This window comes from Mus caroli, chromosome 1 (genome assembly GCF_900094665.2).
Source record: "Mus caroli chromosome 1, CAROLI_EIJ_v1.1, whole genome shotgun sequence".
NCBI lineage: Eukaryota > Metazoa > Chordata > Mammalia > Rodentia > Muridae > Mus > Mus caroli.
Window position 1 is genome coordinate 54,264,888 of NC_034570.1, and position 15,911 is coordinate 54,280,798.

General features: G+C 37.3%; 1 protein-coding gene across 8 annotated transcripts in view; it reads left to right on the plus strand.

Annotated features, from left to right (window-relative positions):
* The window catches only part of Carf (calcium responsive transcription factor), a 54,195-nt gene extending 43,311 nt beyond the window's left edge, over positions 1-10,884 (plus strand). For 7 of the 8 annotated variants that reach the window (XM_021159158.2, XM_021159169.2, XM_029479605.1 and 4 more), the window contains 6 exons: positions 212-445; positions 3,071-3,233; positions 4,888-4,951; positions 6,205-6,335; positions 6,688-7,057; positions 9,467-10,884. In XM_021159158.2, the coding sequence (XP_021014817.1) occupies positions 212-445; positions 3,071-3,233; positions 4,888-4,951; positions 6,205-6,335; positions 6,688-7,057; positions 9,467-9,573 (1,069 nt within the window). In that variant the 3' untranslated portion in view covers positions 9,574-10,884. The remainder of the gene's footprint in view (positions 1-211; positions 446-3,070; positions 3,234-4,887; positions 4,952-6,204; positions 6,336-6,687; positions 7,058-9,466) is intronic. The other variant, XM_021159175.2, reaches the window with a different exon arrangement.
* Positions 10,885-15,911: the final 5,027 nt, after the last annotated feature.

The following is a 15,911-nucleotide window of genomic DNA, read 5'->3' on the forward strand; positions in this document are numbered from 1 at the left end:
TTGTGCATGAAGTCAATCTTAGAAGAGTTGAATATAAGACATTTTATATTTTATTCCACATGGTATAATCATGTATGATTTTTTGCTTAAAATAGTATTCCTTCTCTTGATGATTATTAACCTAAGTAATTATGATTCCTGCCTTTGTCTAAAATTATCAAATAATTTTAGTATTTAAATTGTAATAATTTTCAATGTATTCTCTTGTCAGATGGTATGTGCAGTTACCTACACAGCAAGCTCATCAGTATCATGAATCAGAGACTCCTGGTGTCCCTTTGTCACCGTCACCTTTTCCTATGTCTCCTCTTGAAGAAGAGGAAGCTATAGTCAGAGATGAGAACTGTGCGTTGCCCTCTCGTCTCCACCCGCAAGTAGCGCATAAGATTCAGGAATTAGTGTCACAGGGAGTAGGACAAGTGTATGCAGTAAGGAAGCAGCTAAGGTACAGGAGGAGCAGTGTTTTCTTTTATACCTGTTGCTTAAGTAATAACTCTTAACAGTAGAGGTGCTTTATATTTATTTTTGCCAAGCACTAATGCTTGGCAACCCTTCATATAGTCCGTCTTAATATAATTCTAAATATTCATTCATTTGAGATGCTACATCTTTGGAAGATTGGAATATTTTTCAATAATGAATTTTATTTTTTTTAATTTTTTTTTTATTTATTATTTTTTTTGTGTGTGTGGTTTTTCGAGACAGGGTTTCTCTGTGTAGCTCTGGCTGTCCTGGAACTCACTTTGTAGACCAAGCTGGCCTCGAACTCAGAAATCCGCCTGCCTCTGCCTCCCGAGTGCTGGGATTAAAGGTGTGCGCCACCACGCCCGGCTTGAATTTTATTTTATTTTATTAGCTTAGTGCCTTTTTTTTGTTTGTTGGTTTGGTTTGGTTTGGTTTTTCGAGACAGGGTTTCTCTGTGTAGCTCTGGCTGTCCTGGAACTCACTTTGTAGACCAAGCTGGCCTCGAACTCAGAAATCCGCCTGCCTCTGCCTCCCGAGTGCTGGGATTAAAGGTGTGCGCCACCACGCCCGGCTTGAATTTTATTTTATTTTATTAGCTAAGGTCTCAAATTCACTATATAGCCCAGGCTGGCTTCCAGTATTCAGCATTCTTTCTATCTCAGCCAACCAAGTGCTGGAATTATGGGTGTAAGCCACTAACTCTGTAATGAATTGAATGATATACATATCTCAGAGAAAGAGAAAAACTTGTAGAATCAAAAATTAAAAATCTAGGCTGCCAGGCAGTGGTGGTGCACACCTTTAATCCCAGCACTTGGGAGGCAGAGGCAGGTGGACTTCTGAGTTCGAAGCCAGCCTGGTCTACGGAGTGAGTTCCAGGACAGCCAGGGCTACACAGAAAAACCCTGTCTCAAAAAAGCAAAAAAACAAACAAAAAACTAGGCTAAGGTATTTATTTTAGATTATTTGAAATGAGATAGTCTTTTATTATAATACAGGGAATGAATATGACCAAAATAGAATATATGCTTGTATGAAGTTCTCAGAAAATTACTTAAAATATTAGATTTTTAAAAAAGATAATAAACTAAACTATTTACTAAAACAATATATAATGTTATATTCAATTATATATATGTATGTATATATATATTATCACTACACTGTTAGTTAAACAAATTATCCTGAGTACCATTAAAACTAGTCCAAAATACTATAAATAAAAGTTTCATTAAGTGAAGAACTATTGAGAATAACTGCAAAATAATTATTATTATAAGGCAATTACTATGTGCTTAGTACATATATCATTTCCTGACAGCTTAGTAAAGGAGATGCATTTATCTCCATTTTATACATGAGAAAATGGAAATTCAAAGTTGGTAAATAATTGACTTGAAAGACAGACTCGGGATTGAAATCTGGCTCTAGTTTTATAGCCTGTGTGATGTTGTCATACCTTGCTCCTTTTGGTTATAGTGTAATGAAACCTGAACAACAAAATGAGTACTTCTAAGATTTTTTTGAGATTGGGTCTCACTGTGTAGCCCTGGCTAGACTGGAACTCACTATGTAGACCAGGCTGGCCTGGAACTCATAGAGGTCCATCTGCCTCTGCAGCCTTAGTGCTGGGATCAGAGTGTACACAGCCGAACACAGCAGACAATCATACTTTTGAGATATTTAACATTTATTTTCATCAAGGCCTATAAAAGAAAGCTAAAATTTATTAAGGTCATCACTGTTTACTAACACTTGGCCAATCTACACACTTCAAATTATTTATTTATTTACTTTAAATTATTTTTTTCAAGATAGGATTTTCTTCATATCCCTGGCTGTCCTCAAACTCAGAGATCCCCCTGCAGAGTGCTGGGTTAAAGGCACGTGCCATCAGTACCCAGCTACTTCAGGTTATTTAAGAAGAGGTTGACTGAGAAGGAGAGTAATACAACTCTCCAGTTTTACCCAATAAATAGAATGCGTAAAGTGGATGTGTGAAACGTGGGTCATGTATTTATTTTGCTATAATTCTGTAGTAATGCTACCTTTCTTGCAATATCTTACCTTCTTACGATATTTGAACCATCAAATTTCATGCCTTTTGGAAGCAGTGTAGCATGATGTATACAAATTAGACATTGGACCATGTTTTCCTACTGATTAAGTAGGTACATAACTCAGGGCAGCTTCATCTTCTGCAGTCTTCAGCTCCCTCATCTGGAAAGTGGGATTGATAGTCATACCTGGTCACATGATCACAGCAATAGTTAAAGGAAGTACCTTTAGTGTGTTCAAAATTGTGCCTGATATGGTAAGGATCTAAAACAGAATGATGTTCAAGCTGAGGATTGTGGTTCAAATTTAATTCATAAAAATGTCAAAGCTCTGTAATATGTATGCTTCGAACCAGTGAAACAGCACCTTCCTCTAACCTGTGTGGATTCTAGTGCCTTGATAAATACACACAAATCTAAAGTGGCTTATATGAATTACTTACAGAAATATGAATTATACTTTACAAAAGTTTTTATTAAGAAAGAACCTTTCTTTCAATCTGTAAGTATATCATTACAGTTATATTTTTATTTTATATCTTCCACAGAAAATTTGTGGAAAGAGAACTGTTCAAACCTGATGAGATACCTGAAAGACATAATTTATCTTATTTTCCAACTGTAAATGATATAAAAAATCATATCCATGAGGTACAGAAATCCTTGAGGACTGGAGATGTGGTATATAACTCAGAGATTATTCCAGCAACGGTATGATCACACCCACTTCTTTGTCTCATTAGAGCCTCTCAGCTCCTGTTAACACTGTAGAGTCAGTATACCATCTCAATTATTATGATTCAAGAAAACACGCTATACCTAGAATGCATATTTTCTAAAATATGAATACTACAAACTCTCAGATGATGACTGAATATTTACTACTCTTACAAGGAAAAGAAACAGATTTCTGAATCTAAATATAATAATATTTTTATGAGAATTATTTCTTATTTAGCTTACAGATATTTATTGAGCACATACTGAGTATATCTCTTCCTCCATTTTTAAAAATAAGTGGTCACGGTTAAGTAGTTCAAGTTCAAATGCACAGTTTTGATGTAAGTTCCCTATGCCATATATGAATATTACTTTTCACCTCATATTTTTATGATATAGTTTTCCTGTCACTATTAGGAATTTCTGGGAATTGAACCCAGGAAAATCAGTTGATGCTCTTAACTTGCGCTATATCTCTCCAGCCCTGGTGCTTGGATATTTCAAATGCTAGAACTGCTGGGATGGTGTGTATGTGTGCACGTGTGTCTGTCCAAACTTTTAATTATTGATGTCCAGAATTCAAGAAATAAAATAGATTTGCCATCTACACTTCCTATCAAAATTGTTAATACCTGAGTTCAATAGTAAAGAGGGTAATTACAAAGCAAAGCACAAGGTATAGTATGAAAATAAGATAGGACGCTGGCGGGGAGAAAAGGAGCTCTGTAAAGTGCTTGCCTCCAAACTTGATTCCTTAGAATCCACCTAAAAATGTACGGTGGGTGTGAGCGTATAATGCCAATGGAAGGGGTGGAGACAGGCGTGGAGCTGGCTGACTAGCCAAAGTGGTGAGCTCCAGGCCAATGAAAGATTCCATCTCAAAGGAAGTAAGTCACTGTTCCCCCTGGCATTCATATGCACACGCACGCGCACGCACACACAGAGTTTTGGCTAGATGGCTATGTGGTAAAGGTACTCGCCACCTATCCTGACTACCTGCATTTGATCAGAGCCCACAAGGTGGAAAGAAAACTGATTTCCAAAAGTTGTCCTCTGATTTCTACGTGTATGTTAAGGCATGTGTGCACATAAGCATACACACACATATGCACACAAAATAAGTAAATAAATGTAAAATTTAAAAAGACGTGCCCACAAAATAAGTAAATAAAAGTAAATTTATAAGCCAGACATGGTGGCACACGTCTTTAATCCTAGCACTCGGAAGGCAGAGGCAGGCGGATTTCTGAGTTCGAAGCCAGCCTGGTCTACAAAGTGAGTTCCAGGACACCCAGGGCTACACAGAGAAACCCTGTCTTGAAAAACCAAAAAACCCCAAAACAACAACAAAAAAAAGTAAATTTATAAAAAGAAAATATAGTTGCATTAATGTTTTAAGATTATTTTCGGGCTGGAGAGATGGCTCAGTGGTTAAGAGCACTGACTGCTCTTCTGAAGGTCCTGAATTCAAATTCCAGCAACCACATGGTGGCTCACAACCATCCGTAATGAGATCTGACACCTTCTTCTGGTGCATCTGAAGACAGCTACAGTGTACTTATATATAATAATAAATAAATCTTTAAAAAAAGATTATTTTCAGTATAACTGCTGTGTTTTACTGAATCAAATATTCTCATTTCAGCTTCAGTGGACGACGGATAGTGGGAACATTCTCAGAGAGACTGTAACAGTTACATTTGCAGAAGGTATGTTATTTGGATTTTTTTGTTTTTTGAATTTTTGTTTTTGTTTTTCAAGACTGGTTTCCTTATGTAGTCCTAGAACTCACTCTGTAGACCAGGCTGGCCTCAAACTTAAGAAATCCACCTGCCTCTTTCTTCCAAATACTGAGATTAAAGGCATGTGCCACCACCACTTGGTTTATTTTGCACATTTTTATAACATAAAAATCAATTAATGTTATATCTGGAAGGAACTTTAGATATCTCTTATAATGAAATTACTTTTGTTTTTCATATGTGTGCATATGTGTATAGGTATATATGCATGTGTGAAGGCCAGAGATTAATGGCAGTGTCTTCCCCCATTACTCCCACTTTTTTTTTTTTAATTTTGAGACAGGGTTAATGACTAAACCTGGAGCTCCTGTCTGAACTGGTCAGAAAGTTCCTGGGGCCTGCCTGCCTTCTCCAGCCCCTAGTGCTGGGGTTACAGACTCTCTCTGTCCTAGGAAGCTATGATAATCTGGCAGGCTCTGGAAACAGTGAAGCAGATACATGATCTATTCGTTTGTGGTTGTGTCTATGTTTCTGTGTGTATTTTGGTTTTTGCTTCTTTGTTGTTGATTTGAAACAGTCTCATTAGGTTCCTGGGCTGGTCTGGGCTATCTTAGGCTGGCCTCAAACTCATGATAGTCCTCCTTTATTAGTCTCAGAAGTGCTAGAAATTACAAGCATGAGGTACCATGCCAGGCTAGTTTGGGATTATGCATTAATTAACTGATTAATTAATTATTTATTTTGAGGCAGGGTCTTACTGTGTAGCCCTGACTGCCCTGGAACTCACCGGGCTGGCCTCAGACTAACAGAGATCTACCTACCTCTGCCTCTGCCTCTGCCTCTGCCCTCTGTCCTCTGCCCTCTGCCCTCTGCCCTCTGCCCTCTGCCTCCCATGTGCCACCATGCCTGGCTATGTGTTTGGTAACTGATATTTTGTTTGTTTGTTTGTTTGTTTGTTTGTTTTCAGACAGAGTGTCAAGTAGCCCAGTCTGTCTTCAAATGCACTTCTCTAGCCAAGAATTACCTTGCACTACTGATCCTCCTGTGTCCCCTCTAGAGTTCAGGAACTGTGTGCATTTGCCACCTTTGCCTAGCTTACTGACGATTATTGGAAATCTTTTGCAAACCTTTGACTTTGCCTTATCTTCTATTCTGATTCTAATAGTAATGGTTGTTATAAAGTTCAAGAAAATAATTTGTCTATCTCTTGTTTAACTTAGGAAATTTACTAGGAGAACCAATTCCCAGCAAAATGGGAACAAGTCAGACACAGACTGCTTTGTCTCCAGAGCCACTTCCCTTGCTCTCCCCACTTTCTTCATTTCCACCCAAAATATTTACACACTTTCCGGTAGGTACCCTTTAAACAGATATATCTAGGGATCTTTCTCTTCCATGACTTCTTCTATATTGATTTTAGATTATTGTTCTGAAATTACAATAATGGCCATATATTTCTTCATTACTAATTTTCCAGTCCTTTGTGATTTGATGTGAAATGGTAACTCAGGTAATATGTTTTGAAAATTTGAGAGACTATGAATGCTTTGTTGTACTACATTTCATTTGGTCCTTGTTTCTGTCTTCATAGACTATTTGTTAATAATTACAAACCTATTACTTTTTTTGTTGAAAGACTATCCTACAAGAATGTCATATTAGTAAATCCAAATATTGTGATACAACTCTTTTCTCTTCGGAAGGCTTTGAAGTTACAGCCAAGACTCTCCTCTCCTGATGGCTCACAAGCTTTGGTATCAGTAGATAGCCATGCATCCTCTAGTCCTTCCGGCCTTGTGGATGCTGTAGGAAATGCTGAAGTGAATAACCACTCTCTACTGCTTGGTCAGAGTCAAAACCTTGGGACAGATACATGCCTAACCCAAAACAACAGCACTTCCTCTTCCATGGGTAACCTCCCAGAATCAGTCCCGGATCTAGTTGCAGAGGATCAGCTGGTGGAAGGTGAGGATGTTGAGGATGCAGGGACTCCGGAAGGAAGTGTAAATAGGACTCTGTTGGGAGATGTACAAACCGTTCCGATACAGATCATAGACAGCCATCCAGCTCTTGGTAAGTGACCATCAATTTACAATTCTTTTTAACCTTTTAAAACCTGGGATCACTACATCAAATAAAAGGAAAACCAGTCATTTCTACCCAGAGGGTTTATTACATTGTATAGTTGAAACAAAATTAGGAAAAAAAAATATGAGGTTTCACTTACTTAATATTTTTTCTTATTTTGTCTAATTATTTAATTCCAATGACATTTCCATTGTTTATTCCAGCACTTAGAAGGCTTAGGCAGAAGGATTCCAAATTCAAAGACACCCTGGGCTACAAAACAAGTCTCATACCAGCCTAACCAACTTAGCAAGATCCTGTCTCAAAAGAGGGCTGGGGTAGTAGAGTACTTTACTCCATAGTAGGCCGTAAGAACTGGGTTCAGTCCCCGGTACAGACAGGAAAAGAAGGAAAGAGGATGAGGAAGGAAATTATTCATTTATTTTTAATAACTTTTTTTTTTGAGATAGGGTTTCTCTGTATAGCCCTGGCTGTCCTGGAACTCACTTTGTAGACCAGGCTGGCCTCGAACTCAGAAATCCTCCTGCCTCTGCCTCCCGAGTGCTGGGATTAAAGGCGTGCGCCACCACACCCAGCTTTATTTTATGTTTTGATACCGGGTCTCACTATGTAGCTCTGACTATGCTGGAACTTACTATATAGACCAGGCTGGCCTCAAACTCACAGAGATCTACCTGCTCTGCCTTTCAAGTGTTGGAATTAAAGCATGTGCTACCACCGCTTAGCCCGTATTTATTTATTTTATCATGCATATAAGTGGTTTACCTGTGTGTATGTATGTGTGCTACATGTATGCCTAGTGCCCAGGGAGGGTAAAATAGGGTGTTGGATCTCTTAGAGCGAGAGTTACAGATGGTTGTAAACCACCATGTGGGTGCTAGGAACTGAACCCAGATACTCTACAAGATAGCCAGGTACTCGGAGCCATCTCCCTAGTCCCAAAACTCATTTCCAAGTGCTGATGCACTTCTGTGGAAAGAGATAGGTATGCATTTTGCTTTGAAGTATAACATTCTTCACAGAAATTATTCTTAGAACATATATCTGCCTCTATCTTAATCAGCACTCTTTTGGTAAATAAAAATGTGAATAGTTCATTCTAGAAAGATTTAAAGTTTTTTAAATTTATGGGAAACATACTTGTAAGAAAGTTGCTGGACTAGTACTCAGAAGGCAGAGGCAGAAGGATCTCTGAGTTCTAGACAGCCAGGGCTCCACAGAGAAACCCTGTCTCAGAAAAAGAACAAACAAACAAACAAAATATTTACCAGAGAACTTTTATGATCATGAAGTAACTTTATAGATGAAAACAAAAATACATATATGTAAATTTATTGTCATAACTTCATGAGAAAGTTAGCTATATACTCATTCTACAGATTGGGAAACCAAGGCTCAAGTAAGTAAGTACTTGCCTGATGTTTGTGTTTAATAAATGATAGAGGAGGGAACTATGCCCAGGCATTCTTACCCTTCTAAAGCTTTCTTCCTTTTATCATGATTTCACCCTCTATGTAGTCACATAGCATTTCTGAAAGCATGAGTCCAAATGGCTTTCAAAGGCACTCTTTTTAGCCCCAATCTGTATGCTCTCTCTAGTGAGGTCAGTCTGAGGGGGTCAGCAGAGGTGAGCTCTTGGAGTCATCCAAGTCCCTCTTCTGTGGTTCCTGTGTCTGGGATAGAACTCCAGTATTCTCGTCTGTTACAGTCCTGGATGTGTTCCGCACAGTGCTAAACAAGCCAGTCCCTGTAACCTCTGCTTTCTAAGAGCAACCAAAGAGTGGAGATTCTTAATAAAGTACAATGACGATTTGAGGTTGGGCATGATGGTGTATGCACTCCGATCTCAGAGTTCAAGGCCAGCACGGTCTACCTAGTGAGACCCTGACTCAAAAACAAAACAAACAAAAAGATGAAGATGCTAAGCATTGCACTGCCCAGTTGACAGCATTACTGCTGGTCTGCTGGTGCCATCCGTGTGGTTATGATCACGGTGGAGATCTTCTGTTTAGGTCTTCTGAAGTGTTTTAGATAAGCAAACACATAGGTCACCCAACTGAGACAAAGCTATCATTGTAAGATGTGCCACTGTGCTTTCAAATATGCCAAAGTATTTATCTCAGTGTCACCACAACCCTTTTCTAAATTATGATATATTTGCATTTATTTTAAATTCATATATATATTTTAAAGATAAAGTCTCAGGTAGATCAGGCCGGCCTTGTGTTGGCTGTATTACTAGGGATAACATTGAATTCCTGATTCTACACTTCATTGCGCTAGTGCTGTGACCACAGGCATATGACACTGTGCTTGGCTTTAAATGTACATAATTTTAAAGACCGCAGTGTCATAAAACATTTTCTAACCCTTCTGATTTTTTTTTTTTTAAAGTTGAAGAAAGTCTGCCTAAGAACCAAGTTAAACAAGAAACCAATGAGCCAACACTGTCTACAGAAGCAAAAACTTTCCTGGACTGTAAAAAAATATCTGCTACATAAATATTTTAGGTTTTTCAGAATTTACAGCTCTGGCCCCTTCTGATGTCTTAGTAGGTGGAGATTGTCTGAGATGGTGTATCAGTCACTGGATCAGAAATGTATGATGGGCAGTTTTGACTTAAAGCTCCAATATTTGTTGCCAATTCTATATTTGTATTTCCCTTAAGAAATATTTTACTTTATTTTGTATTCCTTTTTATTATTATTATTATCCAGTAAGGCAAATATTTTAAAACATCATCTGAAGTTATCCACAGTAATTTAGTGTGAATGCAAATAGTTATCTCTCCAAGTTTTGGTTTTTACAAGACAGAAAAGACCAACAATAAAAGCAGTGTGTGAGTGCATGTGGAGGTGTGTCAGAAAATGTAAAGTTGTAAGAACAGTTTTGATTAACCGACAGGTGAGAAACTATTTATCATCTGTGTATTTGGAAAGATAGAGCAATAGATGTGTATGGTAGCACAGAGCCACCAAACACACCTCCAATGCTGCATTTGCAGTTTATCCTTGGCTTACATCTTTAACTGTAAATGAGTGGTACTCAAGGTCATCTGTAGTCCATCTGTCAGTCATTTCAGTGACTTGGAAATATTAAAACATTGAACTAATCACACATTAAAATAACACAAATGAATGTAAATGACGTGTATGTTAAATGGGACTGGAGGTAAATCTCTACCTAGGAATAGAAACATGAAAAATTCAGAGATGTGGGGAAATGTTAGAATTTCCTACTATTTATAGATCATTTGGGGGAACTTTTGATGATAGAAAAATTGTTGTTGCTTTTTAAAGATTCAATTTTGACTAGAAAATAATTTAAATAGTATTTACATTTTTTTCTGTACTAGAGTTCTTTCTGAATTGATAGTATTACGATTTATATATTTCAAGGTAAGTATATATAGCTTGAAATATAGTTCATATTTGAAACTTAAAAATGTCTTATCTGATATTTACTCATTAAATAAGAATATTTATATTTATACCTAGTACCAAATATCAAGTAATCAGTATGTTCATTATAAACTTGTTTTTATGGAAGATTGACTAGGTAGAAATTTCAAATGTAACCATTCTGAAATTAACCAAGCTGAATGTAGTGGTACATACCTGTAATCCCAGCACTGAGGAGGCCAAGGAATCGGATTATAAATTCAATTAGCCTAGGTTATAGAGCAAGACCTTACTAAGAAAGATCACCTAGAAGATTCTTTTTCTGGAGATTCATTTGTGAGTTACTTACTTTTTGTTTTGTTTTGTTTTGTTTTGTTTTGTTTTGTTTTGTTTTGTTCTGTTTTGTTTTGTTTTGTTTTGTTTTTCGAGACAGGGTTTCTCTGTGTAGCCCTGGCTGTCCTGGAACTCACTCTGTAGACCAGGTTGGCCTGGAACTCAGAAATCCACCTGCCTCTGCCTCCCAAGTGCTGGGATTAAAGGCGTGCGCCACCACCGCCTGGCTGACATTTTTATTTTTAAAAATAAGAACTTCAAGTGGATATTAAAGTTTAATATTCAAAGCATGAACAATATAATTTGATATTTGTCCTTAATACTTTACATGGATTGACTTTGCTAAAATCTAATTTCCCATTATTATTCCCTTTGCTTTGGGTACATGACCTGTACCTAGATAAAGCTCTGTTATTTAAAAGTAGACAGAACTCTAAAGTTCATTATCATTACATCTGTGTCCTTGTCAACATAAAGCTTATTATATCTTATTGAAAGCACAGTTCATATATAATTATATGTATGATTATTCGTGGGGACTGCTTTTCTTTTTTTTTTCTTTCTTTCTTTTTTTTTTTAAGAAAAAAACTAAAGATATTTGTTGCCAGTATTTATAGCAGCGGGCTACTAAGCCTGAATATATTACATTAAGTTTAATACAATTTGTAGTCACTTCAAAACCCAGGTTCGCTTAGTCTGTGTGTGCTTAAGAGGAATGAAATCAAATTAGTATATAGTTTAGGACTGTATAGGTAATGCTCTTTTGTTATCCATGTTATAGAAACTGTTTTTCAAGAACAGATAGGTTTTCATCTTCCAATAATGATTACGGTTTATTACTAAATATCTTACATTCCTTTTTTATTTGGACTGCTAAGGAGAAATGCTTGTTAAGAAACAAACTAGTCAATTTCCAGTGAGGAGAGAAAGAGCAGATGACCCAGAGGTTACTGTGTAATCAGGAACAAGTACAGTGAGGACGTGTTTCTGTCACTTCTTTCCGTCAGGTGGAGTGGCAGGCACCTGTAGTCCCAGTGGATCTCTGTGAGCTCCAGGGGAGCCTGGCCCACACCGTGAGGTCAGGACAGCCAGAGCTACATAGTGAGGCCCAGGAAGAAAGAAAAGAGAAAACATATTTCTGTCACTTCATTCTGTTTGAATGTGTCTTATGTTAATATTTTTTATTATGAGAACAGAAAGTTACATATATTCTTCCCACAAACAAAAAAGAAAACAGAAAACTGAATACTTATATCTCTAATTGTATATTTTTGCTTTCTTAGGTAGAAACTGGAACTATTAATATTTTTGAGTATTTAAATAAGTAGTTTTTAAAAAATGGTATCTAAATGAGTTTAAAATTTTATTTGTCTTCTAAACTCATGTATAGTCACAACATGTCAATGTTGGCTAAAGGTGCTTAGTACCAGTTTTTGAAAACGATGTTTACATATTTAAATATTTAATTCTTTACAAATGTACAAGATCTTAAACAAAAGTGTATAAAAATTTCAGTATCTGTATTTGGCATTCTCTTAACAACTCCACAGCAAAATTTGGCAATACTCTTTTGTTCATGTATTACACGATGTAGTATCCGTAGTGGAAAGCTGAACATTTAAAATAAGCAGTTAGAAATTCATAATCATAGCCTGGCTTGTTTCTCTGTAGTTTTCATGGTCTAGGCCTCCAAGTCAACTTTGTATATACACCAGGAAATTACAGATAAACAACCTCAGGAGACTTTACCCTCGGTAGTAATTTTCTTTGTAAGCAGCCAATGTACTTAGAAAGCTGTAACCTCTTATGCAGAGTGAGTGTTTCCTAACTGATAGGAAACATAAGCTTGGAGGTCCGGTCCTGCATTGAAGTTTTTAATTTTAAGCCCCAGCTTGTGCTTTATTTTGCTTATATCCTGTCAAACTATATACTTAATCATGTGGGTTTGAGATAGTGTTTGCTTTATACTAGATTTGTAAAAGGATTTTAAAATATGTATGTATATATTGTAACTTGATGTACAGTGTTCTTATTATAATGTAATTTTTATTAAAAAATTCTGTTTTTTTCTTATGTGTTAGTTTTTGAAAATTTGCTTTTCTTGAAGATAATGAAAAATTTTTTTTTTGTTGTTTTTTTTGTTTTTTTTGTTTTTCGAGACAGGATTTCTCTGTATAACCCTGGCTGTCCTGGAACTCACTTTGTAGACCAGGCTGGCCTCAAACTCAGAAATCTACCTGCCTCTGCCTCCCAAGTGCTGGGATTAAAGGCATGCGCCACCAGGTAATAAATGCTTTGGTATTTGAGATTTTTGACTAGAGATTTATAGCAGTTTGAAGCCTGATAGTTTTTAAGGATTAACAACCATTAGCTTATACATATATGTTCTACACACACACACACACACACACACACACACACACACATATATACACACATGGCTGATGGGTAAAATTCAAGTGTGATGATATGAGTTTAATCCCCCAAAACAGATGTGATGGTGGAAGAAGAGACCCCACAAAATTGTCCTCTGACCTCCACACATGCACACTCACAGAGTATTAATTTACAAAACAAAATTTTTCATGCCTGCAATATGGCTCAGCATGTAAGTGTGGTCAGTAAGCCTGATCACACTGATTTAGATCCAAGCAAGGAGAGTACTGACTGCTTCTGGTTGTCCCCTGATAACCTCTAGCCATGAATGACCTGGGGCTTATACACCTATATACATAGGTAATGAATACATAGATGTTACCAAATTTTAATAGAACCGCATGTGTGAAAACATCTAAGTAATTTTTGACTATACATTTGGTACGATGATATTTTCAAATACTGCTCCATATATTTTGAGTGATAACAGGATTGTATGAGAAGGAAAGATCATTAACCTTTCATCCTCTTTTTTGATTTTTCTACTCTGCCTTATCTTTAGAACAACAGAAAAATCCTGGGCTTGGATGTGTCTCAGTTGATCAAGTATTTATCATACGTTTGAGGATTGGAGTTCAGCTCCCATACTCGGCATCAACACACACACACATACCATACCCACAATAATAAATTAATTTGAAAAAACAACAAAAGGAAGAAGATCTAATACAGATCATGCAAAGAAAGTGAAGATGGTTTTGGGAGAGGAGCCTTGGAAGGCGTCTATGCAGATAGTTGAGTAGTCACTACAATTCCCCAGTCGGCCCTGCAGACTAAGGGCTTGGGATTTATTTATGTTAATAAACTTAGTACTAGGCAGTATATAATTTTCTCCAATCGGATTAACAGTGATAGAGTACTTGCTGAGCGCTAGATAGTTTTACTTGTTGGATATAGGATAATTAGTAAGATTTAATCCTACTCATGGAGACAAACAGATATATCTACTCCCTAGCTACTCCCTAGCAACAGCCAATCAAGATTAGTCTGATAGTTCCAGATGTACTTTCAGACCGTTTGTGATTGTTCATGGTTTTGTTTCAGAGCACTCACCTGTCACCTGCTCACAATAGTCATTCAATTAGGTGCTTGCCAGGCTGGAAACCTCCTTCCTTGCTGGCCATTTCCTATAAAGCCATGTCCTGCTGAGGGCTTGAGGCTTCACCCTCCCAGTCTGCTGCGTCAGGGTTGGCGGTGAGCCCAATCTCGAGCTTGAATAAAGTCATGGGATTGCATGGGAATCGTCTCCTTGGTGGTCTTCTGGGTCTCGAACTCTTCCTGAGTGGGCACAACACCACCATGGATAACAGCTTTAATGGCTTTTGAGTACTTATGCAGACTACATAAAGCACTCCCTTAGGTCCCTGTTTGAGAACCTAAGAGAGTGTTTTATGTTATCTTTCTCCCCTCTATCCTTCTTTCTTTCCTACCACGTGATAGGGGAGTGAAGGAGGGGGGGTTGGAGATAAAGGGTGGGAAAAAGAAGAACGCACAAAGTAGCTAAATCCAGCTACAGACCAAAGTATTTATCACAACCAGATTTTATTATATATCAACTCATGTGATCAAAATTCACTGTAACAAGAAAATATTTTCCTGTCACTTTAGAAAATTCAGGTAAGGTTCTCTGGGGCCTTCACTAATATAAAAATCTGGGACTAATGTATTTCTTCCGAAGTATTATCAGCATTTAAATTTTATTTTCAAATTACCTAGACCTCTGAGAGCCTTTGTGACAAGTCATTTAGTTTTAGAAATGCTTAAAAAAATGCATTAAACATAGGACAACAATCAAGAGAGAATGAATGGCCCTGCACTAATAAAATTTCATATGGAGGTAATCCAAGTATTTAGAACACAAAGCCAGCATTCCAGTAGTTTACATGTGTGGTGGCATGTGGAGTTCAGATCTTCATTACTTTAAAAATAATTTATAATATAAAAAGATGTTGAATTTGCCACATTCTTTTATTGTATCTATTAAGATTTATTAGTTAATTATAACAAATATATAAGTGTGGTAATTCTGTAGTTGGTTTTATTGGTGAAACACATGGGCTGAATGGTTAGGGTAGAGTTTATCTCTTCCATTTGAAGTTTCTCCAAGGTATATACAAAGTAGTTGTTGGGATTCTATAAATCCTATGTATAAGCAGAGGTGCAGAGAAAATGTTAACCCACCAGGAGAGAATAAGACCTCCATCATAATTTTTGAGCCAAATTTGAAGCGAGCTTTATTAAATACTGGCCAGGGCATTGGACACTGGCCAGGTCCATACCGAGGATCTCCAGAGAGTAGCCACGAATTATGTAGTTCTTTGCTTATAAAGGTAAAAGCCATACGCTACCTACTTCCCACGTTCATCCACTCAGGGGCAAGCATCCACCCTGACTGGCTTCTTGCCTCTGTGTCTCCCGCATAGGAAAGATCAAGCACATTCTGTGCCCTTGGGGCAACCAACCCTGGTTACAACAGCCCCCAGCATTGTAGGACGTTAACTGTCCTTGAGAAGGTGAGGTTTACGGGTTCATCTGTTCTTGGGCAAGTGGGGCTTACAAGTTAGAGGCATCTTTGGTTTTTTTTTTTTTTTTTTTTTTTGGTTTTTCGAGACAGGGTTTCTCTGTGTAGCCCTGGCTGTCCTGGCACTCACTTTGTAGACCAGGCTGGC